Source organism: Columba livia, chromosome 3, assembly GCF_036013475.1.
Source record: "Columba livia isolate bColLiv1 breed racing homer chromosome 3, bColLiv1.pat.W.v2, whole genome shotgun sequence".
NCBI classification, from domain to species: Eukaryota; Metazoa; Chordata; class Aves; order Columbiformes; family Columbidae; genus Columba; species Columba livia.
Window position 1 is genome coordinate 58,181,280 of NC_088604.1, and position 25,009 is coordinate 58,206,288.

A 25,009-nucleotide genomic window follows, 5' to 3' on the forward strand; every position below is an offset into this window, starting at 1 on the left:
TCTCACCCCTTAGATACTATGAAGAAGATATTTCAAGAAAAGGGCATTTTGACAGGGGAAGAAAGAGCGTTTAAACCACATTTGACCTTCATGAAGTTGTCAAAATCAACACAGCTACGTAAGCAGGTGAGCTCACATTTCACATAGCTCAGCAGCAACCTGGAAAGTTTAATGTGGAGATCAAAAAAGGAGTTGCTTCTGCTGTAGCATCATACTTTCTACTTTGTAAGCAGCTGAAGAGGTAAGACTTGAAAAGACTGATTTTTTAAAGAAATAATTAGTACATATACCATATAAACAGGAGACCTGTACTGTACTTTAAGTTACGATCCTTGATATTCTCAGTACAGTAATATCATGGTCTATTTTCTTTCGTGGAACTAGGCAAGACCACAGGATGAAAGTACTTGTCCAAAATCACAGAATTATTATTAGGATGTAGATTATATGCATGTAGTTTGTTTGGATAGTTTTGTTTTGTTACTGTATAGAAGAAAATAAGCAAGTAAACAGTGTTTATGTTTGGATTATGCATGATTATGCAGACTGTCAGTTCCCTCTATTGAATCTGCTTTGGTGAATTTCAGAGTAGTGATGAAACACATCTTCTGTATTCTCCCATGCTGGCAGTTATTTCTTGCTTATTTATTAGCTTTTTTGACAAAAACTGCAAATACATAAAAATAGTTTAAAACTGTGGTGATAAACATACAGAAGCAATACTAGTATATCTAGCTTTTTATTTCATACTAATTTAACAGTAATATTGTATTATTTAACATAAGGTATGCCTCCATAAATTTCTTTTGCTAACTTTGCATAGAATGTTTTATGTGATCCTTTAACATTGACCAGCAAAATAATTTTCAGAAGAAAAAGATATTTTAAATAAGAATTAAAGTACTTAATATAAATATTTTAAGTTGATTTTTCCTTAATAGTAGGCATTAAAGAAAAATACATTAAAAATTAATTAGAAATAACTCTAAAAAATGCCAAAAGTGTATCTTTTAATTAAGTAGTGTTGTGAAACCAGTTGGAAGAAGGCAGTGAGATCTGAGATACATCAAGAAACTTCAAGGGCACATATACATGCTCTGAAACAGAAACAAGAACTTGTCTGCAGGTTGTAGGTGTTGTATTACAGCTGTTAAATTTGTAAGCTCACATAAGCTTTTGCTTGTATTAACAGTTGTTTTTTTAAACACTAATTTTAAAAATCCATAGCTGTTCTAGAATATCAACTGTTCAGTAATTTAACTGTTTGTTTAAAACATCCAAGACAATCAGGGTGAGGTTTTTGCCATTCAGGATTTTGGTTGGTTTTTGGCTGTTTGTTTTGTTTACATTGGTCTACCTTGCACGAACTGCTGCTAGCCAGGATGCATTACTTTCTGTGTTCTGATATTCACTGCTGCTGACAGAACCAGGTCAATGTCATTCCAAATCATCTTCCTTAGTCCTCCATAATGCTAGATAATGCATGTGGTATTGTAAAGATACACTGTATAGAAAGATATTATGTATTAAAAATCTGTAAATTATTTAAACAAGAATTTTTCTCTGTCAATCCACTGTCGGGCATAAGCATTGGTCTTTACTATAATTTTTTGTTTCATTATGTTCATGCATTTAGGGAGATAGCTTCATGCATTTACTGAAAACAATACATAAAAATATGAAACATAAAAGGAATAACTTTTGCAATACATTTTAATATAATGTTTAATCGCATTTTCAGATCATACAACAGTATGAGAACCAAGCAATGGGGAGTGGATGAAGATTACATGAGAATGCATTTAGAAAAGCAATACAACTGAAGTTGTCAAGTACAGTTTACAGCTAAAGCTTTATAACTATATTATTTTTTTTAAGTCTCAGTTTTCTTATTTGAAGCAATACGCTGCTAAGCTGCTCCCCTCATAATGTCATGATGTCCTCACCAAAATTATCTTTTTGGGAAAAAAAACCCATCTGTTTTTCAAACCTTAATATAGCTACAGACATCTTTGAAATGTGTATATTCTGAAAAGATTTTCACTTTCCTGAGTTGTTGCTGATATTTACATAGCAATGAGTTTGAGAACTCAAAATCAGTAAAGATCTCAAGAAATGAGCTTTCCACTTCGAAGGCACAGCATTAAGCTAAAAATAGCAAATGCAAAAAACTTGGAAACAGACATTAATAAAGGATTAAAATGTGAGATAAAATGGGTCATAAGAGAGCTATCTGGATTACTATACCCCCTTTGGCTTCTCAGGTTAAAGAACTTCCCTACTCAGAAGTGGGAGTAACTCCTTCTTCATGCTTATTTGGATAATTCTGAGATCAAATGTGCAACTGAAAACTTCCCCAAATATGGAGGTCCAGTGTGCCTCTCAGTGTCCTTGCAGAAGGAGGTAAAGGGATATGAGTTACTTGCACATGTTTAACTATTTCCACAATTGATTGTTGGCATGATAAGAATCTTGGGTTACTATCGTTATCTTCTATACAAAGAACAGTGAAACAATGAAAGAAGCAACTGGCATTTTGCACTTGAACATTTCTATTCCTGCTTCCCTCACGAGCCTCCTGTGTTGCCACAGGTCAGTCACAATCCCCTTGTTTTTCATTCATCCAGACTGCTGGTTATTTCAGGGCATGTTGTGAAGCACACTTGATAAATGATGCATGACATTTGGAGATCCTTCGATACCTAGTGCTGCCAGAACTGCAAATGCTGGGAAATGGATTTCATGAGCAGAAGATGACTGACAGCTAGCTTGCTCTGATGGCATCTGCTTAATTAGTAAGGGGCATATCCTTAGCCTAGACAGTGGTTGACAAGAAAAAAAGCCAAAAATATAGTTTATTAATATTTAATATATGAAATTTTCTGTATAGTATATCTTTAGAATGCTCTATGTATAATTAGTAAAAGAGAATGTATCAATGAGAATAATCCATTTGTACTTTCAACACTTCCAAATGTTGTACAAGGCCTGATTCACTGTTGCTGGTCAGCTTCAATGGTAACATTGTCAAGATGCTGGATATTATTTTGCAGACTGTATTATTATGACTGCACTGGAAATAGTAAAACTGCACGATTCAGTAATTCATTCTTGTATTTTGAATGTAAATTATGTTAAAACTTTTGCCACTGTCCTAGTGTCATATAGAGATAACATAAGGTACTTATTTTGTAATAGTAATTCCTTCATCATAAAGGAGAAAATTCCACACTGAATTAAACCCAAAGCAGTGTCTCCAACTTCAGATCTTTTTGATGTGCACTCACATTGATCTTTTTGCTATCTTCAGCTAGACCTATCAGATAAGATACTTAAAGTGATAATTACTTTTTTCTCATGTAAATTTTCTCTCATTTTATATCACATTAATATTTTGTCTTCTTGAAATCAAATATAGCTGAAGAGAGATGTAGTGTATCTGCTGATGTCTCTTTTTATCCATACTGTAAGCAGTTACAGCAAGTTTTCACAGTCAGAAAATAAGCTATCATCTCTCTTCTATCTTACTTAGATAAGGAATCTCAAGCACTTATCTTGTTGGAGGAGAGGTTATTTATTACTTCTATGGTACTTACATATCATGTCTTCTGTTTCTTTGTTAATGAATTTTTGTTGCATATACATACATCAAATACCGTGTTCAGTGAAGATACTGTGTGACATGAGAAGTGAAAGGGAATCCTCCCCTTCTGGTATTGCTCCTTTTAAGTTTTACTCAATACTCAAAAATAGAATATAAAATGTGAATTTCTGTCTTACATCCCTAGTATAGTTATATGTTTCCTAGATTTGTAATTTTATTTATACCCATATGGCATAGATACGTAGTTGTACCATATAGAACCTTATGAGAAGAGAGTGATTCTCAGTAGAACCAAGGCATTTCCTCTGTTGATCAGTCCCCACTGATTCTGACCTCCAGCATTCTTTGTATGATCATTCCTGGGATCTCTGGCATTTTGGACAGAAATGGTGGTAGAAGACAAGCTGCAGAGCTCATTAAATCCCTCTGTATTTCAATTTATCATCCTCTACATCAGCGGTTTGTATTGTGACAACTGTTACTTGTTGATTTGGGAGTCTGAGACACATACTTACTTGGAATCTTTGATGCTGACCCTAAAATGGCTGAAACAATCACTTTGGCACAACATGAAACAATAGACACTTTGTTTTCACAGTCTTATGAAACCAGCAGAAATGTTTTGTGATTTTTCTACAGAATTTTTTTAATCTGAAGATCTAACAACAGGGGTAGAAAATGCACAAACAGGGTGACCCAACAGCTGGAAGAGGTTCTTGAATTCTCTTCTTTCAGTCTTACTGCTTTCATATCATACACCATATTGCAGAGATATGTAACTAAAGTATTTGTTTTAAACAAGAAGAGGAGGAAAGGACATACACTACAGACAGTTTGTTAAAAGCTAAATGTACTGTGAGGTGCTAGTCATAATGATCAGTTTTTAAATTACCAAAGTGTCCTACTGAACACGGTAGATGCGAGGTAATCTGTGCCTTTACACATATGCCCTGTTACAGGACCGAGGCTGCCAAAGGCAGCACCTCTTTACGCATGAACTCTTCTAAGTCCACATGGGGATCATCAAGGTCCAGGCGAAGAAACTTTTCCACAACAGACCTGGATTTTTCCATCCGATCTCCTTTTGAAGGATGATCAATACGTTTGATAGCCTTTCCATTGCGAAGCAATTCTGACACTTCCACTCCTCTTTCAATAATTTTGGCTGGCATTCCTGCTAATGCAGCGATGTTGGCAGCATGACTAACAGTGGACATGCCCTGCTTGATCTGATAGAAAAATATCAACTCGTCTCCATCTTGGTGGGTCTCCATGGTCAGGTACTCCAGTAGAGGTGTGTCAGGCAGGAGTCCTAGCTGCATTAAACTGTGAAAATTAGTGGAGACAAAGACCTGTGGACACTGGGTTCCTTGACTGATCCAGTACCTCAAGACAGCAGCCAGAAGGGACAAGCCATCCAGCGTGTTCGTCCCTTTACCAAACTCATCAATAAGTACCAAGGACCTCTCTGTGGCATTGTTTACTGCCTTGGCAACCTGGTTAAGATCAATCATGAAAGTAGAGAGCCCTACAGAAACAGATTCCCTACTGTGGATTCTTGTGTAAATCCCATCAATTACGCCAATCTCTGCCTCTGCTGCAGGGACATAACTGCCGATTAGAGCCATGAATACAATAAGACCTACTTGCTTTAAGTAGATGCTCTTTCCAGATGAGTTGGGCCCTGTGATGATCTTTATTCGTCTGGTAGCTTCACCACTGTTCACAGGATTGGCCACAAAAGTCTTTGCACATAGTTCCATGAGTGGATGTCTTCCATCCTTGATGTGGAAGCCATGGCGGTGAGTAAAGCGTGGCCGGCAGTAGGCATTCTCCCGGGCCATCACTGCCAAAGCCAGCAGCACATCTAGGTGTGCAGTATACTCAATCACACTGATAAGCACTTCAGACTTCTCCAAGATCTTGGTCTGCAGCTGGTGCATAATAAGTGTTTCCTGGTCTCTGATCTCACAGTGCAAGTCGCCCAGGAGGCTGTCTAGCTCCTTAGTCCTAGCGCTTCTGTAGTGCAGTTTATCCTCTGATAAGAACATGAAGTCCAAGCCTTCAATTTCAAAGTCACTCTTGTCCACCATAGTTGGTAGCCGTGGAATGGAGAGAAGGAACCCGATCAAAGGAATGTAGATCACACAACAGGAGGGAATGTGGTTGTCCAAGGTCTCCAGTTCTTTTCGTGCAACTTCTGTAAGGAAGTCTGACAGTCCCATCAGCTTTCGTTTCTTCTCATCAATGGTGGGATCCACATTGGGTTTAACAGTGAAGCGGTTCTCTGAGATGCTGCCTTCAAAGTCTACCACTTTGCTGATTAGAGTAGCAATGTAGTGCAGATCATCAGTGAAGACACGTGAAATAGTGTGAAAGAGTTCAATAGTGCTGGGCAGAGAACGACATGTGTCTCTAAGGCACACTGCACTGTACGCTGTCTTATAGAGTGCTTGCCAGTCACTAACTTTTGTGTTGGAAAGAGTCATTCTCTTTAGAATAAGAGGCACATTTTTAATATTCTTGAGGCAACCTTGAAGAGTGAGGACTGTTTCATGGTTCTGAGCCAGCAGAAAGAAGTGGATAACATCTAGCCTTTTGTTCAGCTCTGTCAGGTTTCGAGTAGGTCTTGTGAGCCAGAGCCTCAGCAGTTTTTCTCCCCATTTGCACCTGCAACGGTTTAAAATTCCATATAAACTGAATCCTTCTTTTAATCCACTGGACAGCTTGTACACGGAAGGATGGATATCACTTTTAAATATCTGCAGGACACAGTAAGTGTCTTGGTCCATACTCACAATATCTGTCAGCACAAACTTTTTAAATGCCAAAATAGGAACAGCAATAGCGCTTTCTTCAAGCTCAACTCCAACCCTTCTCCGGTCTAGGAACTTAAGGAGTCCCCCTAGGGCTCGTATCATGAGTGGGCTCTCAAAAGGGATGACTGAGGACAAGTAGAGAATTTTCTCTGTTGCAGTCATATGAGACGGGATAAATGGAAATTGCCTAGATAGGATACGTTGCTTGCTGACTTCTAGCCCAAAATCTATGTTAGGAAACAGAACAATTTCTGGTTTTCTGGTATTGTTGTCACCAGCAGTAGCTGTTAGGTTGGCCAAGAATTTGGCAATATTCTGGTCCTGTTTTGCACTGGTCACTACGCATTGAGGATTAATTTCCCCAATCGCTTTATGCAGTAGCTTGAGGTCTTCGTTATCAGGTGTGTCAGGCATGAAGTAAACTGAGCAATCTTCTGTATCATAGTAAGTAATTGCAAGCTGCCCTGCATACCACAAAACAGACATGTGTGTCTCAGAGCCCTCTTGGTCCTCTTGTTCGGGCCCAAGTGGTGGTGGCAAGGCACAACCCATGACTGATGTGGCACTCATTCTGTTGGAGAAAGATATTTTTATTCATCAAAAAAGTTCTGAGAAGTAACTGTAATTTATAAGAGCAGGTTAACACTCATTCTTCCAACTCTGGGGAAACTAAGATACCACCAGGAGTTCAAGACAGACGTTACATGTTTAAGGGAAAAGATGGAGCCGGTAACTACAGCCGCCATCTTGTTTCCACACAAGGTATAACTGAGCTAACTACCAGCAATGTTGGAATAGTTTTACAGTTTTCCTTTGTATCTTTTATTTAAGTAAGCATATAGGTATGCCCAAATACCCATCAGTACAGTAATGTACATACATATGTACATACACATGTACATACATGTACAAAATCACCCTCATGCAGAGGTGTGGGACACCCATGTACACTGACCACAGATCCTCACAACGATGCAGCCCCATAAATTGCTCATCGTTTCAGGGTCCTACCCCAGCACCGTCACACAGTGCCGATTTCTATACCAGTACATAACACAGTGCTGCAGGGATCAGCCCTAGCAAACAGTTTCATCTACAGAGTCCACAGTCGCTGTCAGCAACCCACTTCCAACCCTCTCCCATTCTTCCCCCTTACTCACTCTCCTCACCACAGACGGGCAGCTCGTCCCGGCTGTCCGCGTCTTCTTGCAGCCCAAAAACTGTATTTTGTCCCCCTTTCCCCTCCTCCGCCAGGTGCTCCGCGCTCCCTGCGCTCAGCCCGCCCCGCCGCCGGGTCCTGTCAGGAGGGCGCCGCACTGTGGCGCCGCGGCCGCCATCCGGCCCCCGCCGCGCCGCCCCTAACCAGCCCCAGGTGCCCCCGCAGCCGGGGTTCACCGCCGTCCTCTCCCCGCAGCAAGTGCCTGCAGCCGTGCGGGGAATGGAACTTCAACCTTACTGACGCCTTCCCGGCGGAATGGGAGCTATCCTCTCCTCGGGGCTCAAGCTTCTCCCCCAGGCCCCTGTTCCGTGCCCAGCGGCGGCTTGCTACCTCCCTCCCCGGCTTCCTCGGAGAGCCGCGCTGAGAGGGAGGGACAGGAGGCGGCTGGAAGGAGCCCCCCGAGCAGCCCAGCCCTCTGGCTGGCAAGGGATGCCAAGCATCTGCTCCCATGTGGCATCTTCATGACCTGCCCCTGCACTGCCTTTTGGTGCTCCAGCAGGACCCATGATACAGGCTGCCAGGCTCCCCACAGCTCGCCTCTTTCGCACATTGCGGCTTCTGCAGTTCACTTAATGAGCTATTTCGAGCAGCTGTAAATGAATCTTCATGTGCAGCCCTCGCCTTCAGAGAGCTGGACGTGTGATGATGGGAGCTGGGTGTTTTGGCTGTGGGGTCTGGTACATGGAAGCTGGAGCTGCTTGGGCAGGGTGTTGGGGCAAATGCTGCCTGCTGACAGCAGCCACGGGGACTCCAGCCACCTAGGGGGTTTAACTGCAGCCTGGGGGTGGCAGGCTGCACTTTCCCACCTGCATACAGAGGAGGCACAGAGACCTAACAGATGTGACAGGGCTCCCAAATGCTTTCTGCATGGTGCCCTGCCAGTCTTGCGAAAGCTGCACTTGCAATGCCTCTCCATTATACAGCCATGTCCCATTCATTCGTAAGAATGATTCCTCAAGAGGCAGGTGTCTTCCTCTTTCCGAGCATCAAACACTTCAAAATGGCCTCTGAGGAACTCTTGTTTCTCACTCTCTCCCAATTATATAATATCTTTGTAATCAGCATCTGTAACTTTCCTATGTGGAAATAACTCCTCTCTTTCATCTCTACTGTTCCAGACCCTTTCAATTAAGAAATGAACCGTGACCTTCCCATGCACCTGTATTGTTTCATCTTTTCACATCTCAATACAAAGAGCGCTCCAGAGATTGCTACAAGTTACTAAAAATATCAGTTTTCCCATGGCTCCTTTTCCAAATATCTTTCAGTAGTACATCACAAGCATAACTCAAATCCTGAGCATTCAACATTTGATTCACACCTTACTGATCTGTTTTTGACAAGCAACATCCCAGCCTTTTGAAAATTCTATTTCTTTATTGGAGCATGAAGTGGTGATTTTGATATTTTCCTCGTTTTGTTCCATGAGTACTCAAGGCTTCACATTTTGACAAGTGTTCTCCTGGTTGAAAAGGTCTTTTTTAAAATACTGATTGATGTCTAAATATATTTCAAAGAACTGTCAGCCAAAAAGCAGAGAATGGTGTTTTAATTTCAAAATAACCTTAGTACATAAGGACTAATCGAGCTTTGGAATATCAAATTTTAAATAATGACAGTGAAACTGGAACAAATGAAGTCTCCCAAGGAGGTCACATACCTGAAATGAAAAGTGTCCACCACTAGATGTCATCGTTTCAGAGATTAAGGAAATGGAAAGACATTTCTGGCCTTCACTAAATTAGACTTTAGAGAACCAAATGTGCAGGTACTTACTCAAGCAAAGTGCTTTTGAAATCAATAATTTTGTACTTAAGTAAAAGCTCAGTAGACATACCAACACTGAGCTCATCTTGCATATGAGTAACTATAAATGAAGCATCACAGGAAAAGCATGAGCATGGTGCTCAGTTGAAGAGATACAGTCTAAGTGTGTGAGGAAGGAAGCAGCCCCTGGCCCCTTTAGGGTGTCTGGTGAGGGATCTTTTCAGTGCAGAAGGGGATAATAAAAAAAGGAGGAAGCCTGAAACAACACTTAGAGAGACACAAACCTGACCAACATATGATAAGGGAGGCAGTGGCAAGAGGCTGATAAGGGCACGTGGAGTGTGGGGATGTTTATTTCAGTAAGAATATCTGCTTGAGGACCTTGTCAAATGAGATGGTAAGGGAAAGGCGGAAGCCATAAACAAAATATATAGAGCCACAAGCCTGTCAAATATAGCAGACAAAAACCAAGAAACAAACCTCATCAGTCACACTAATTGATGGGCTGTCAAGAAACCTCAGGCAAACTGGGACTTTGCAGCTGTTGGGGATGTAAAGCTGAGAGTCCGGGCTGTTGGGGCAGAGGAGACTGCGCAAATGGATGGGAGATGTGCAGTGGAAGGGGATGGGGAAGAACAGGGGAGGAGTGGACAGAATGGGGTGCAAAAGCTGCCAGTTGTGTGTAAAACGGGGCTGGTGGGTGCACTTGTCTGAGCTGGTGTACTGGGTGCTGGCTGTTGGGGGCAAATGTCTGGATCTTTCCCAAACTGTGTGTAAATGAGGGCTGCAGGTGTTTACTACCAAAGCTTAAGCTGGACCAGTCAGCAGTTGGGATGCCCATGGGGTGGTTGGGGGGGCCTGGGAGCTGGGCTGGGGTGCCAGCCAGGCAGAGGGGCCATGACAGTGCTTGGGGAGTGCACAAATGTGTGTGTGTCTGTAAACCTGGAGAGGGTGATGTGCGCACCTGCAGCAGTGACCTTCTGTCTCTGCACTTGTGTCTCGTGTGAGCCCTGCATGCAGGTGCTGTTGAAGGCAGCAGCTTGTCTGTGGCAGCCTGTGTAGCCACCATGTCCTCTGAGCATGCGTATGTGTCTCTGAGATGTGGAAGTAGCAGGTACATCCATCAGAGACCCTGTGTCCCCGGGCCACTGGGCTGGGCTGGAGCTGCTGGAGGCAGCGGTCACTGCTGACATCCCTTAGCATATAGTAATGATTTTTAAAAAGCAAAGAGCATTATTTTGAGTTAGATTGAAGGAGAAAATATTAGATTTCTACAGAGATCATCTATTTTTATTGAAAATATAATGGAGTGAGAAACTCTAAACTCTTACAATAACTACTGAAATGAGGTTTTCTGAAAACAGCCTAGTAGGATATTTATGTTTCACTTCTTATATGCAAAACAACATAATGGTAATGATATTATAAATTACTGTAAGTTTTTAGATTTGCTGAGGTAAAAAGCCTAGTGCTAGTTTAATAGAACAACATTTTCCTGTTTGGTGATTCTAAAGGCCCAGAAAACTGCCCTTGACAAACATTTGAGATTCTTCCTTGTAGTAGCATGCCCATTACTGTTTTGTATTCTTTTTGCACCTTGAAGTAGTTTTCCATCCTAAGTATACCTGTGCTTAAAATTAAAGCCATAGGAAATAAATATGAAAATTAGGTCTTCTAGTGGAATGCCTAATTGAATTTTATGTTGCTATTTTAAGGTGAAAAAAATTGACTCAAGCCTGTATGAAGATTTTAAAAGCCATTATTTTGGAGATGAAATCCTGCACCGCCTAGATCTTTGCTCCATGTTGAAAAAAAAGCAGCCAAATGGTTACTACTACTGTGAGTCCTCTATTGTTTTTGGTAAGTCTGTCCTAATTTTTCTGTTATTAATATATCGGTTTTGTTTGCAAATTATGTGTCTGAAAAGCCATTTTTTTCTGGAGTGTATGTTACATGGTTCTTGTAGTAACATCCATGGAGTCTGATGGAAGGCTGTCCTTCAGTCCTGGCTCTCCAGGAACATTGTGCAGTGCTACAGTTCACGTTCAACTGTCCGTCTCCAGAACCCAGTTCCATTTCTCATCCTAAAATGAGTGTTTAAGATCAGTGAGATTTTTCACTCTCCAGAGCTGCTCATCTCTCTGATGGCTGTTACAACAGCCTGTGTGACTAAGTTAGATTAGACGCAGTAAGTATAGATGATTAAAGCTAAGTGAAATGTCTCTGGTTTGGCAGAGATATGACCTTACTTGGACTGTACTCATACAGAGAGAATTTCAGTGGTACAGCAGATTTCATAATATCTGTTCAGAATACCGTTAAGACTTTAGACATTGCATGGACACCTTGCCTAGATCATTGCAATGCTAGAAATCACAGCTATGTCCTCCTGCTTTGTCTGAACAGAAGCTTCACATCCCTATGATTAATATTCTAGGCTTGTCTTCTCATTTCTGCCACAAGTCGCGTATGGCTGGAGCTTCAGGTGGTACACATGGATGGTCTATAGACTAAGAGACTATAGGATAATGGCTTGTACAATAAACCTCTCTGTGATGGGTGGTTCCCAGTAACTGATTGTGGATCTTTGGGCTGCTATTGGTCATATTAAGAACATGAGTTAAAACACTGTAAGTGGAATAACTAGAGAATGTTGAGGATTTTTTCTTGAATGCAGTCACCCCTTTTAATGCAGGAATGTATTGTGTGATGTGTTGGGAATATCTTTAAAAATAGCATTCCTGCACCTGCAGATCTTTAAGAAATCAGATGGCATGGGAAGGTGGTCAAGTAGTAATACAGCAAAATACAAAGTTTTTCCATAGTAATTGATTTTTCTGCCTGTCCTAATTAGACTGATTCTTTATATATGTCGTGTTAGAGGTGATTCTCAAAAGCCAGGTTTATAGCAGGGAACAGGTCATGGTCTTTGGAGGTCAGTCTATATTTTTTCGTCTTTGTACTGATACAGCTTGCGTTTTATTGTTTGGGGATTAGTTTTTTTTTTCTGCAGTCATGTCAAAGGTTGGATGTGGTGGTGTTGGAAGACGTGTGGCACTGAAATTCATACTAGAAGTTCATGTGTTGACTTAACGTTGTCTTTTTTCTTTAGAAATAGAAATTTAGAAATAGAGCAGAACTCTATAGGGCATGTTGTTAATGAGCAGTAGCTCCTTCTCAACAAGAATATGGATGACAGTCTTAATAAATTTTAATAAAGCAAAGTCTTAACTTTCACCTACTTAAGGAAAAGAGAACATCTGTTCTTGTATGGATCCTCCAGTAATAGGAAAGAAACATGAAAAATCTTTTACAAGGAGCCTCAACAACAAAAGGCAGACTTAAAGACTACGATAAATTTGCTCTCATGTTCTCATATACCTTACAATATTTTCTGGATTTCTGGTAATAAGCAGAAATGTAAAAAAGAAAAGGCAAAAAAAGTGACCAGAATACATTCGAACAAGCAAATTTTTCTGCAGCTCTAATGTTTCCCACTCCAAAGCATTCTAGCCTTCGTAATGAAAATATTCGTGACTGAGGAATGATCATATCCTCGGAAAGAAAGAACAAAACATGCAACATCAGGGAAATCTTCCAAGACTGTTGCCATCCCAACTGGCTGAATAGAAACATCTTCACTGGAATCTTTCCTTGTGTGGACAGTTTTAAAAGAAATCTCCATCTTCATCCTTAAGTAATAAGGAATCTCAAAAAGAACGAAGCTTATGTTTGATATAAAGATACATCCTTAGGGACTAAGAAATCTTGAAAAGATAAAAACTTCTGTTTCTTATGAAGATACGTTGCTATGTACTAAGAAATCTCAAGAAGACTAAGACTTTATGGAGGTACCATGTTCATCCCAAATTTCTGCAAAACCTTTAAAGCTATTATGAACATAAAACAAAAGGAAAACTTCTGATCCAGACACCTCTTCTAGGTGAGCTAATTTTGATGGAAAGATCCAACTTTCAAAGGCTTATAATTGACAGGAATACATGCGAATAATGCATTACACTCATTATTTCCTAAGCACATACTGTTTTTTTCTTAATAATGAAAACTATGCTTGGTTAACAGGCAGGTTATACCTGGTTATACTTGGTACTTCATGTGCTGTTTTTTGGATGCTTTTCAAGATCTGGATTGTTTTATTCTTAATGCTATAAGACCAGCATTATGTTGGAGACGAAGGGTGTTCATGGACAGTTATTACTGCTCCTAAATTCCTCTTGTTTGGGCTAGTTTTACGTGTATGCCACTATTAAGATTTAGTGCTGGCTCCAAAATTCTGTGTAGGGCCTTGGTGACTACTTGGTTTTAACCTTGTGGGAACTTGTTTCTCTGTGTGACAGCATTACTGCTGGAAGTGCTCAATGGTCTTGAGCACTCTTTTGAGGACTTACGATTAAAAACTTATACAATACTTCAAACATGTCAGGCACTTTGAAAATGCTGATTGCTGTTGATGTTATTGTTTGCACTTGGGGCCATCTTGATTTAGCTTAGGTAGACTGTTACAGAATAAATCAAAAGCAGTGCAGAGGAAATAAAGTGTAGGATGTCTGTTTAAACTAGTGGCAACCCTATTGCAAAATACAGACCAGTCAAAATTAAAGTGAGTTATATTTATACATATCTATCTGTCCATCTAAATCTATTATCATATTTATTACCTTGTGTTATACGTCTCATAGTTATATCTGTGTATATATCTGTATACCTAGTTTCTTCTGTACATGTTTGTACATTCAAATATTATTTATGTGCATACAAATGCTTAGAAAAAGAGAAATTACAGGATAATTTAATGTGTAAAATTTTTCATTTGGTTGAAATTGAGGCTCCACTATTCACAAATATACTTCAGAATATTTTGGAATATGTATCTGATTAAGGAATTTAGTAAATAACTTGTTACAAATAAAAGCTGTTTAGTAGTATATTTAGTATATATTGACAGTGTTTTTTTTCCAAGCATTTGTTTAAATCTCTCTTCTTGAACTTGTCTTATTACTGACATCTCAGAATGCTAAAATGAGGCAGTCAGTCTTTCAGCTGTCTTTGGAATATGAGTCCCATTAAATGGTTTATAACAGCAGTCAATCAACTGCTATTCAAAGAAAGAATCAGATGCTTGTTTGGCTTCAACTCAATCCTGCTATGACAATGCGTAAAGACTTTATGGCAAGTGTCATTTTCACAATCTGAACAGAATTCTCCTCTGAATTATTTTTACATGAGTACTACATCTGGCTTTCTCTAGCCATAGTATTTGAATTGATGTTCTTCACTGATACCACATTAAGCAAATGTAATATTATTATCTCCACTTTTCTCAGTCCTTTATGAACATAGGTGCATCTTGCCCAAATACATGCATTTCATTTTTTTTGTTTGGTACCTGTTAATATGTATTTATCTAAAGCCAAGAGGTGAAGGAAAATAGCTATATTGGAACAGTATTTAAATTACTTAATTTTTTTTTATTTAAGAGAAGACAAAATTGTATTTTAATGAATTTTGAAAAACATATTTTAATATGTTTTAAAATGTGATTTCAATACGATCTTTATTAACTATAGGTACCTAGGACATTAAAATAAAGGAGTGAATTAATGCAGTTCTCTTAGTACATGAGAAATAGTGAAAACTGAAAATTGCCTAATGCGGACACAACGCTGTATCCAGCTCTAGTTCTTTCTGTGTACTCAAGCAGTGATCTTCTTTCTCTGAAGTGCACAGAAAATAGAAAACGGGTATTTACTTTTTGTTACCTAGAGTTTGGGTCAAACGTGAGTGTTATGCGTAATAATAAGATGAAAAAATCTAGAAAGGGATCAATCAGAACTAATGCTAGAAACAGAAATCCGTACACAACACAGGATTGCATGCTACTATGGCTGACAGGTGCAACAACACATATCAGCTTCACAGCCGTGCATTTTAAAAGCACGTTTGAAAATATGGGAAGCATAAAAGCACGATAAGAATAAAGGCCGAGTGCCCAGCAGGGAAACTGGCTGGGACAATGTGTTACAGAGCAGCATCCACTGTGTTCAGCAGGGCCTGCAGACATCTGCACCAGAAGATTTCTCTGCATCTTCATGCCAGGCCCACAGGCTGTGTTCTCAGGAGTTAAAGTTTGACATGACAGTGATGATAATTTTGAAGCTTTACCCTCAAAGCAGAGTTCAGTTTATTCTTTAAAACAGACAAACCATCTAGCTAACAAAGTGTCCTCCTTCAGACCACCCACCTCACGACAGCTGCTGTATGCCACCTCAAATCCCACAGAAGACCAGGGAATGCTGGAATGAGTTGAGCTTCTCAAGATATAGCCCTTCACCCAAACAACTGGTCAGTTCCTCATCTCATGGTGAAAATGTTCAGTAGACCCTCTGGCCATCATGGAAGCATTATGTAAATCTTCTTAGGTTAAATATGCCTTTAGCATTAAGTATTTCATACATTTTCAGTATCCATTCATTAAGATTTTTGTAGACTTGTTTCAAACAATATGTTTTCTAATATAAAATGAGATTATATTCACATTATGAACAGAACACCTTACAAATAAAATTTATTCTTGCAGATTGCTGCTGTTAGGCTAGTTGAATCTTTTAAGTAACTTTTTAGTTACTTAAACTTTAATAGCCTTGATTTAGGATTTATTGGTGCAGTTTATGCTTCTGTGTACACAAACGCAGGCACGTCGCAAGAAGAGCCAGAGGCCATGAATGCATTGGAGAGAGCAAATTTTATTTTGGTTACCTATGTATTGGGGGATCTCCAAAGCAGCACCTGAGCTCCCAGGCACAGGTGACAGAGGCAGGGACACAGGCGCTGGTCAGTTCAGCCCTGCTGGAAGATCACTGGGCCTGCTGAGCTCGCCTGTATTTCAAGACTTCAGGCAGGGGCAGCCTCCCGCTCTTTCTTGAAACAAAGCAGGAATCTCAGACATAGTGATAGGGTGCCTAGAGTTTCTCACAGGGCTATGTTATCTAATACGGAAGTTCTACTCATCAGGCAAACAAGGCCAGTAAAACAATTGGTCTGATGTATGTGCTTTTTCTACAGACAGGTGCAAGTCACTTGAGCATATTTACATTTAACTAATCTCCTCACCAAATCTTCCGCTGTATTCCCATACAGCTTCCACATTACATTTGGCAGTGTCAGCCAGGCAGTTGCTCAAAACCCATGTCTCAAACAAAGAACAAGATGCTTTTAGTGGTACCTTGTGTAAGAGCTCTCCAGACTGAAGATAGGTTTGTCAGCAATAGGTTTTGGGGATTCCCATCAAGGAGAAGGAATCAGAAGAAAGAAGAATAGAAGAAAAGACTCATCTGTACCTGAACCAGAAAATAGATGTTATAATGTCACTTTATGAACTCAAAATAATGCTGAGAAGAAATAGAAGACTGAAAATAAAAGAATTGGAAACCACTTGGTAGTCAGATAGATGGTCAGATCCCTTGGTTTGCTCATTTGAAAAAATGCACTTATAGTGTCAAGCAAAAAATATAGTAATATTTCACCTTCATCATTAAGGAAGAAGAGGATTCATGTGTAGTCTGCAGTATGAAGTTTGACCAGTTTGTCTGAAATCTTTTTAAAGTAGCACAGGCTTAAATGAAAAGAAAGACTGCCCTTTGGCTCCTTTAGGTACTCTTCTGCTTCTGTTGCATGCAGATGGTTTGACCCAAATGCGATTGGTTTTATTCATACAGCAATTAAATATTTTCTCACAGTGGAAACACCAATGATAACCAAATAAATGCCCTTTTGATTGTCCAGATCCTACATCTTCCAAAATAACTTTAATCACGTGTTGATTTCTTTTATTTTCCTTCTTACTCACGTGACAGTGAATCACTTCTTCTAAAATAATAATAATTCTTTGATTTTATCCGTTATCTGTCATTTGCCTTTCTTTCTTCTCTTTCTGTAATTTCAAAACACTCCTAGGTCTGTTTCTTTCGGTCCTTAATGCTTCTCTCCTTGCTAGTCTGTTTGCAGGCTAGCTTCTACCTTCTCCACTCTATTACGTTGTGAGTAATCACTCTTGAGTTTCTCACATATCTATGGCACTCTTCCTAAATTCTAATTAATAATATGGCAGGCATACTGCTTTTGGATAAAAATGTCTTGGGCATCTTCCCACGGGCTATTTCTTCACATTGGAAATTAGTAATTAATTCACTGTTTGTGATGAGTTTGTCCACAGCTGCTGCTAAATGACTCTTTGCCTACATAAAAAGCAACAGGTATTGTGTGCTAATCAGTAAAGTCTTTCTCTAAAGCACTGTTTCTTAGCAGAGTAATGTGGTGGAATATTGACTTAGAAAAACGATTCTTTCAAACATGGCAGAGAAACACTCACATTTTAGTCACAAACATAGAAGCCAGACTCTTTATGGACAGGGAACAGAATGTGGCAATCCAGTGGTTTTGTACACACGTCAAATATTTCCCATTCACTACTGAGAACAGTGGTGGTCCCCTAGTGATTCCTTTTTGCTGGTCTTACATTAAAATTTGATGGATATTCTCTAGTGACATATCTCATCTTGTATTGCTGTGTTGGGCAGTTTCTTCTGTATTTGGTAATTTTCTGCTATTGAAACATTGACCATTAGTATAGCATTTTTCATGAGGAGAGAGCATTTTTATATTAATTTTGTAATACCAGTTATAACTTAGAAACTATATTGAGAAATTCTATGTGTGGACAAGGAGGAGAACAAGCTGATTGAGAGGGAAATAACCAATGTAAATATGTTTTGAAAGTGGAAATTTTAGTTTCAGAATGATATTTCATTGGTTTGAGGACAAATTCGAATGTCCCTGACTTTGAGCTTTAATGTTGGCAAACGTGTAAAAACTTTTCATTAGAAAGTGACAGGGAGTTTTGGAGACAGGAACATGGTGTTTAGTATTCAATCATGCATCTGCTAATACGGAAAGTAAGTAAAACCCTCTCATCATCTTCCGTGTAATTCTGTGATTCACGATTCTGTGATTATGTGGTATTTGCTTTATTGTACAGGATCATTTTTTGCAATTTTCTTTAAAAAATACCATAATGTAATTCTGTTCTAAAGGCTATTGTCCTTTTATTTTTCCACAAAAAGGTATTTGAAGTAGTGATGCTGTTATGCTGTTCATATCAGAGCTGTTATCAGTAGTTGAAAATACGTGAAAATAACGTTTTCCACCAATGACTTTCAAAAATATGTTTAGACAATGGGATAAAACCAATAAATCCGACAGGAAAACACAAAAGCACGATTGACATCAGTAAGAATGTGATTCGTGACTGAAAATGTAGTTGAGTATGTAAAAAAGGCAGAATTCATTTTTCACAACATAACATAGTGCATTATGAAATACAATATAATAATGCCCAGCAGCTTTTTTGTATCTTAAGTATTTGTGCTTTAAAGACGTTTTTCCTCAAGCAGACTTGGGCATCCAAACAACTAACTTATTCCTAAATTTAACATATTAAAAATACATTGAAAATATGTAAAACATTAATTTCAACATATGTTCATTGCAAAAAGTAATCAGACCACCTAGATGAGGAGTAAATTGAATATGTAATAGTGTTTCACTGAACAGATCAGTAAAAGATAGTTACTTTTTATTCTTAAAATTTTCCTAGCTAGGAGATTGCTTTCTTTGATATGTGTTTATTGTATAGTCTTAATATCAAACAGAAGGTATGTTTGATGTACCATAACTGAACTAAGCTCTTCTGCAGTTCCCGTGAGGAGTGTTTTTCAGTAGTTCAAAGGACATCGAGTGAAAGGAAAACCAATTTCCCATTGTTCAAATGTCAACTGTTTTTCAATTGTTGATGGTTAGTGCAGACCCAAAGAGCTTATCCCTTGTGCTGCCTGGTTACACAGAGAGTCTGCTGAACTGCCAGCTAATCCCTGGGAGGTGTTCTGAAGTAAGACATGGTTGCTGGTCAAGTAGAGATCAATACTGCAGGAGAAATACAAACACAGACATAAAAATTGAGTTGTTGAGGAAAAGGGCTTTGTTTTGCTTAATACTGCAACTTAGATTTCTCTTTCAGAACAGTACTTGGCAATGAATAGAAACAGGTGATAATTTCGTTTCCAGTAGTTCTCTTATTCTCTACATAAAATGGTTTTTTGCTATTTGTAAAAGTAGTTTCTTTTCAGTGGAAATCATTTCAAGATAAAATGTGGCAGATTTTAAGGGAAGTATTGTTAATGTGGCACATCGTGTCATTTCTTCTTTCCTAGAAAGCAGCAACGTGCTGTTCTTATAGAAGCAGTAGAATGTAAAAACAAGATGACATCAACCACAAGCTAAACCAGATCATTATTGTCTTAATAGTTGCCTGCCAAAATTCTTGAAGTTTTAACTTGTTCTTAAACACATCAGAAAGGGCCATCACAGTACCTGCTGGATACATAATTTGCGATCTTCTGTTTTTCAAATGAAGGTCGAACATTTAAGATCTGAAATAAGATTTGATGTCAGGAGGGAAATCTTAAGCACCTTTCTGTTTACAGGACACTTCCACAGGTCTGTTGGTTATGAGTGGTTGGAGGGTGTCACTCATGAAGTACAGAGAACTTTCTGGGAAGATGCAGCATGCAATTCATAAACATGTTGCTTTATTGCATAGATTAAGAGTTTCTTAGTGAATTATGTCTGAGTCTGCCTGTGGGCCCTTATCTATCAGCCATCCAGCTGTGGGCAGTCACGCATGGGGCTTCATCCCCCTGCCCCACAGCTTGAAAATTTACCAGAGGACGTGGGTTAGAGTAGAACTGTTGTAGGAAGAATGGTGCCAAACGTTGCCATTTGCAGCCGATAATAAATGGCTGAGCAATGCGTAAGAAATAACTTTTTGATGCTGCCTTTTGTGCCGTGTGAACATTCCTCTGCTGTTCCATTGCAAAATATGTTAACCACCATATCATAAACTATCTGATATTACTTAAATGGTTTAAGGTACCCCACTTGCTTGTGCTGAGGAACAGACCAGGAGGGCTTGGGATCAGGTGGAGATGATAATGCTTAATGAAGTTGGTAGTCCTGCTTCTGAAGTGTTGGCACAGTGCTGAGCTTGACTTCTTGAGTTGGCACCACAGACTCTGTTCACCTGGAGTTGGGTCACCTACGAGTATGGGAAGAGTAAGCTCTTCTTGTCCTCTCTAGACTGTGTAGTTTTCATTTAGGTAAATAGCTCGATTTCTGAAGTGCTGAGATGCTACAGCTGACTGTTTGGCATATACTTTTTAAAACCTCTGCTGTAACTTCGTGTTTTGCAAAGAGCAGATTTGTCTTAAAGAACTCTGAGTAACCATCCACAGCCTACAGATTACAGCAGAAAGTAATTGCTGACTGAAGACTGTTTAAAAAACCTTTTACCTTTGAAATCACTTATTTAGGGAAACAGTGAAAATGCCACAATTGCATTTTAATACCTAGGCACTGTTGCTTAAGGTGTTTTGAATCAGAAACCCTATATACTGAACTTCATTGCTTTAATCAAGAGAACAAACAAAAGGCTTTCTTACACATAAAACTGTTCCTAATTAAATACACTTGGAAAGTAGGTCAAGCTGAACAGGAACAAAGCACTCCTATTCCAAAATAGGAGCATTCACATATGGAATTATTCAGAAACAGCTTAGTACTTTAAATTCTCAGCCAGTGTTAATCTGCCTTATCTTTCAAATGCAGGCAAGCCCTATAGCTTTCCTTCTCCATTCCTATCGTATCGCAAGCAAAAAACACATTCGATATTAAAAATTTACGTCACATGATTAGGATGTTATGTAGCCTTTGGCAGAAAAAGAGACTTGTTAGTTGTCGTTAATATTAGAAATGTTATTTTCACATAAAAGCAAGTAAAAGCTATTGCTTTTATTAGCTATTGCTATTATTAGCTATTGCTTTTATTAGCTATTTTAATAGCTATTGCTATTATTTTACATGTCAAATATACCTGCTTATGGATGTACTCTTTTAGAAGCATATGTTGAATTCTTTGTGATCTTCATTACTGGTGAATTCCATTTTCTATACATGGTAATTTTCTTTCCTGACATATTATACAAGATACAGAGATGCTAACCTCCAGATATCTCAATTACCTTCCAAAATCTGGATTAGCTGTTACCTCAGTCTTTTATATCTTCCAGTTGTCTTGCAGTTATGTAGTTGTCTGGCTGTCTAGTCAGAACTTCTCATATATGCTTTTTCTTTTCAGAAATATACAAAACATCTGGTTTATTTTTTCGTCATAATTCATTAAGCTGGATTGATTTGAATGTACTTAGTAGTTATTCATATTCTTAGGGATAGCTTTTCTTAATTTTGAAGAACACAGAACACATGAAGGCATACTGTTTCTCCAAATGGAGTTTAAAATATTATACTACAATTCTTTCTATATAGGCATAGCAAACACATACTTCAAAGTAAACCTAAATCAATAATTTGAAATACAAATGTGTAAATCCTAATACCTTAGCTATTTTTAACTATTGTAAATAACTTCCTGATAAAGCATCATCTGTATTTTGACTGTTTCTCTGTATCATGGGGCTTTTTTTTCTTATATTACCAATTTTCATCATGATGCTGTAATTATCCAGGTTGCTTATGAAGAATAAGAGCTAAAAGGTTTCAAAAATTGATTTCTTTCTGATTGTTTATCTGCCCTTCCAATTTTAGACTCCCAGTCACATTCAGTCTTTTTCTTCACTTCTTTCTCAGTTTGGGACTTTAGTGGTACAGGGCCAGTGGTGGTGAGGCTCGCACAATGAAATTCTACGGAAAATAGTATTTTTTTGGGAGAATACTTCTCTGTAGTAGGGTAGATTTAAAGGTAACAATTATTCAGTAGAGTGCAATAGTCAAGTACAAAATATTTTTGAATATTTAAATACTTTTGAGTTTCTACTTAGCACCCTTCTTGTCTAGACTCGAGTTGAGTTACAATGCTCAAATGCATGGAATTAGGTGCATATATTTTAATAAGTATGTCTTTTGTAATGGTAGCTATTCTGACTATTGCTTTTATATTTGAACATTGTTGTCTTTCTTGGTTTGTTTGATTGAACTGAGTGCTGCATTGAACAAGCCAGTGGGAAACACCCAACAAAGAACAGTGTCAGCACATCTCTGTCTTCCTTTGGTTTTGACTTGAGATACAGAGCCCAATATCCTCTCCTGATGATACATGGGTAATTAAATCAGATTTCACTTTATTTTCAAGAGGAAATACATATTGCACAGATTGGGACTCTGAGCTTTTTTCTTTGCCCCACTTGGGGGAGTTCAAGGCCCTGAAGGCTGGAGAAGCTACCACCTGCAGCCTAGCATGAGGAACCTGTGTTCTTCCAGGAGCTGCTTCAGCATGGAAAAGAATTCAGATCCCAGAGGGCCAAAGAATGAGAGCCCCCCATATCCCCCATCCCAAATCAGATTTTGTGATCCTGTGATTATTTCTTGGAGTGTCTAATCTTACAGAGGTCATAGGCACAATGTTAAAATGCCCACTGGACTCATAGTCTTGTGGCTGTTTCTGGATCTTAAGCAGGTGGAGCCCAGGCCGTTCAAACTGAGGCTGTTCTGAACGTGGATCCTTCTGCTGCTGGGCAATAGTAAAATATGTCAGTTTTAGTGAGTTTTTGAATGCCGACCCATCTCTCCTGTCTAAGTGTCTGTTTGGTTCTAGTCTTTTTTTGTTATTCATTAGAGACAAATCATCAGATGTGTATGTGTGTGTGTGTTTGCCTGTTTGTGTATATGCACATATATGTACATAGCATAACTCCTGGTATTTCCTGTTAGGTGATGCAAAACATTCCCTTTAAGCAGCTCTTTTCTTGCTAGAAATCTTTTAATCAATTTAGCCACAGAAGTGGGTGGTGTTCACGTGGTGGAGGTTAAGAAAAATCACACCAGAAAAGCATTGAATAAATGTGATTTTGGACAGCCTTTGACAATAGGATTTGTGTGGTACCGTGACATATATTAAAGCCACTTCCTCCCAGTTGCACACTAGATTCCCTGTGATAGGCTTTGGGCTTTGGACTGAGTGCAGCCCTGATGTTCATTTTCTTATGTATTGTTAGTACATGATTCCTTTTATTTGGAAACAGTTCAGAGAATCTCATACACTGACATGTTTATGAATGTCCATTTAAGGGGGCATCTTTCTTGATTGTTGCATGTTGTTACTGTCTTTTATATGTGAGCTTATTTTTCAAGCTATGCTGTCTTTGTGTTCTTACATAAAAACTTAATTAGTACTTAAATAAAAACTTCAGTTTAACATTGTAATGAAAGTACATAGATAAATCCCCTTTTATCAGTAAGTATAAAACAACAATTTAAAAACCAAAGCAGATGCTGAAGGTGTAACCAGTGATTTCTCCTGTTTCCAAAACATATTTATCATTGCTAAGGATGAAAACAAATGTCTTTTTCCCTTCCCTAGGAGGGAAACACAGTTGTAGTTTGTACAGTACACAGAAATTTTGTGGAAGTAAATAGAATCCAGAGCAAACAAAGGAAACCATTTTACTTTTAAAGCCTGATTATACACGAGTACGTTTTGTAAAGAAACATTTTTGAATACATTGAGGAAGGAGAAATAATTTTTTATTTCACTTAGTAGATATTGTATCCTCTCCTTGTTCTGACAGCAAATGCAGAATCACATTCTTTTTTTTTTTTTTTTTGACCTTTATAAATATCACTGTGTCCTTAGAATAAAGAAATACGCAGGAATGCCCACTCAGTTACTTATGTTGTAACTGGTTAATATAGGCATCTCAGTCATAGCTCCTAATTCTTGAATTCCTTTATAAAATTAAAAATATTTTTCTCAAAATGATATCAGTTTTGTACAAATAGGTGTTCACATATGAAACTAAAATTTCAGAACACACCTTCCTCATAGTTATAAACCTTAAAAACTGCTATTGAAGGACAAAAAGCAAGTTTCTACATGAAGATCTTCTAGGTGTCATGCTAGCTGGCTTTTTTTGAGAACTTTGCAGTAAATCACTCCTAGCTGTCAGCACATCTTTGACTCCATATATTTCTAGGAGGACTTTCAGATTATGCACTTTTGGTATTACCAACTTTATCTTAAGTAGATATAATTTCTACATCTTTTGATAGAGATGTGATAGAAAATCCTAATGCACAAGCTTTGCTTCACTTGTTCTTTGTTTACTTTATGCTTCTTCAAGCTATATATAGCATTCAGATTAATTATTGTCAGTACTCTTATAGATAATCACTTACAAAATAACTTACTGAGTTTTTGAAAATGCGTGTATTTTAATTTAAAATCTGTAAGTATATTCTATTAATGCTTGGGTCTATTAGGTAAGTAGTATCATTAAGTTTACATTATTTTAATGAACTCTAATATTTTACCTCATCTTTATTGGAGACTGATGGAAAACTGGCAAAAACATTCATTTAAAGAAATATTAAAATTAGCAAACTGTAGCAAAAGAATGGCTGAGTTCCAGCATAAGTTTCCATTAACTTTGGGTCAAGACATGACTTTTGCTTTAC

General features: G+C 38.4%; 2 protein-coding genes across 2 annotated transcripts in view; one reads left to right on the forward strand and one right to left on the reverse strand.

Annotated features, from left to right (window-relative positions):
• AKAP7 (A-kinase anchoring protein 7) overlaps positions 1-25,009 on the forward strand; it is an 89,698-nt gene that overhangs the window by 26,795 nt on the left and 37,894 nt on the right. The window contains 2 exon segments of the mRNA XM_065056989.1: positions 14-126; positions 11,125-11,269. Of these exon segments, the coding sequence (XP_064913061.1) occupies positions 14-126; positions 11,125-11,269 (258 nt within the window).
• MSH5 (mutS homolog 5) lies at positions 4,225-8,027 on the reverse strand. Its single transcript, XM_005509383.3, has 2 exons — positions 7,584-8,027; positions 4,225-6,994 (listed from the first exon to the last, which is right to left on the reverse strand). The coding sequence occupies exon 2, from the start codon at positions 6,991-6,993 to the stop codon at positions 4,558-4,560; it is 2,436 nt and encodes an 811-aa protein (XP_005509440.2). The 5' UTR covers position 6,994; positions 7,584-8,027; the 3' UTR covers positions 4,225-4,557.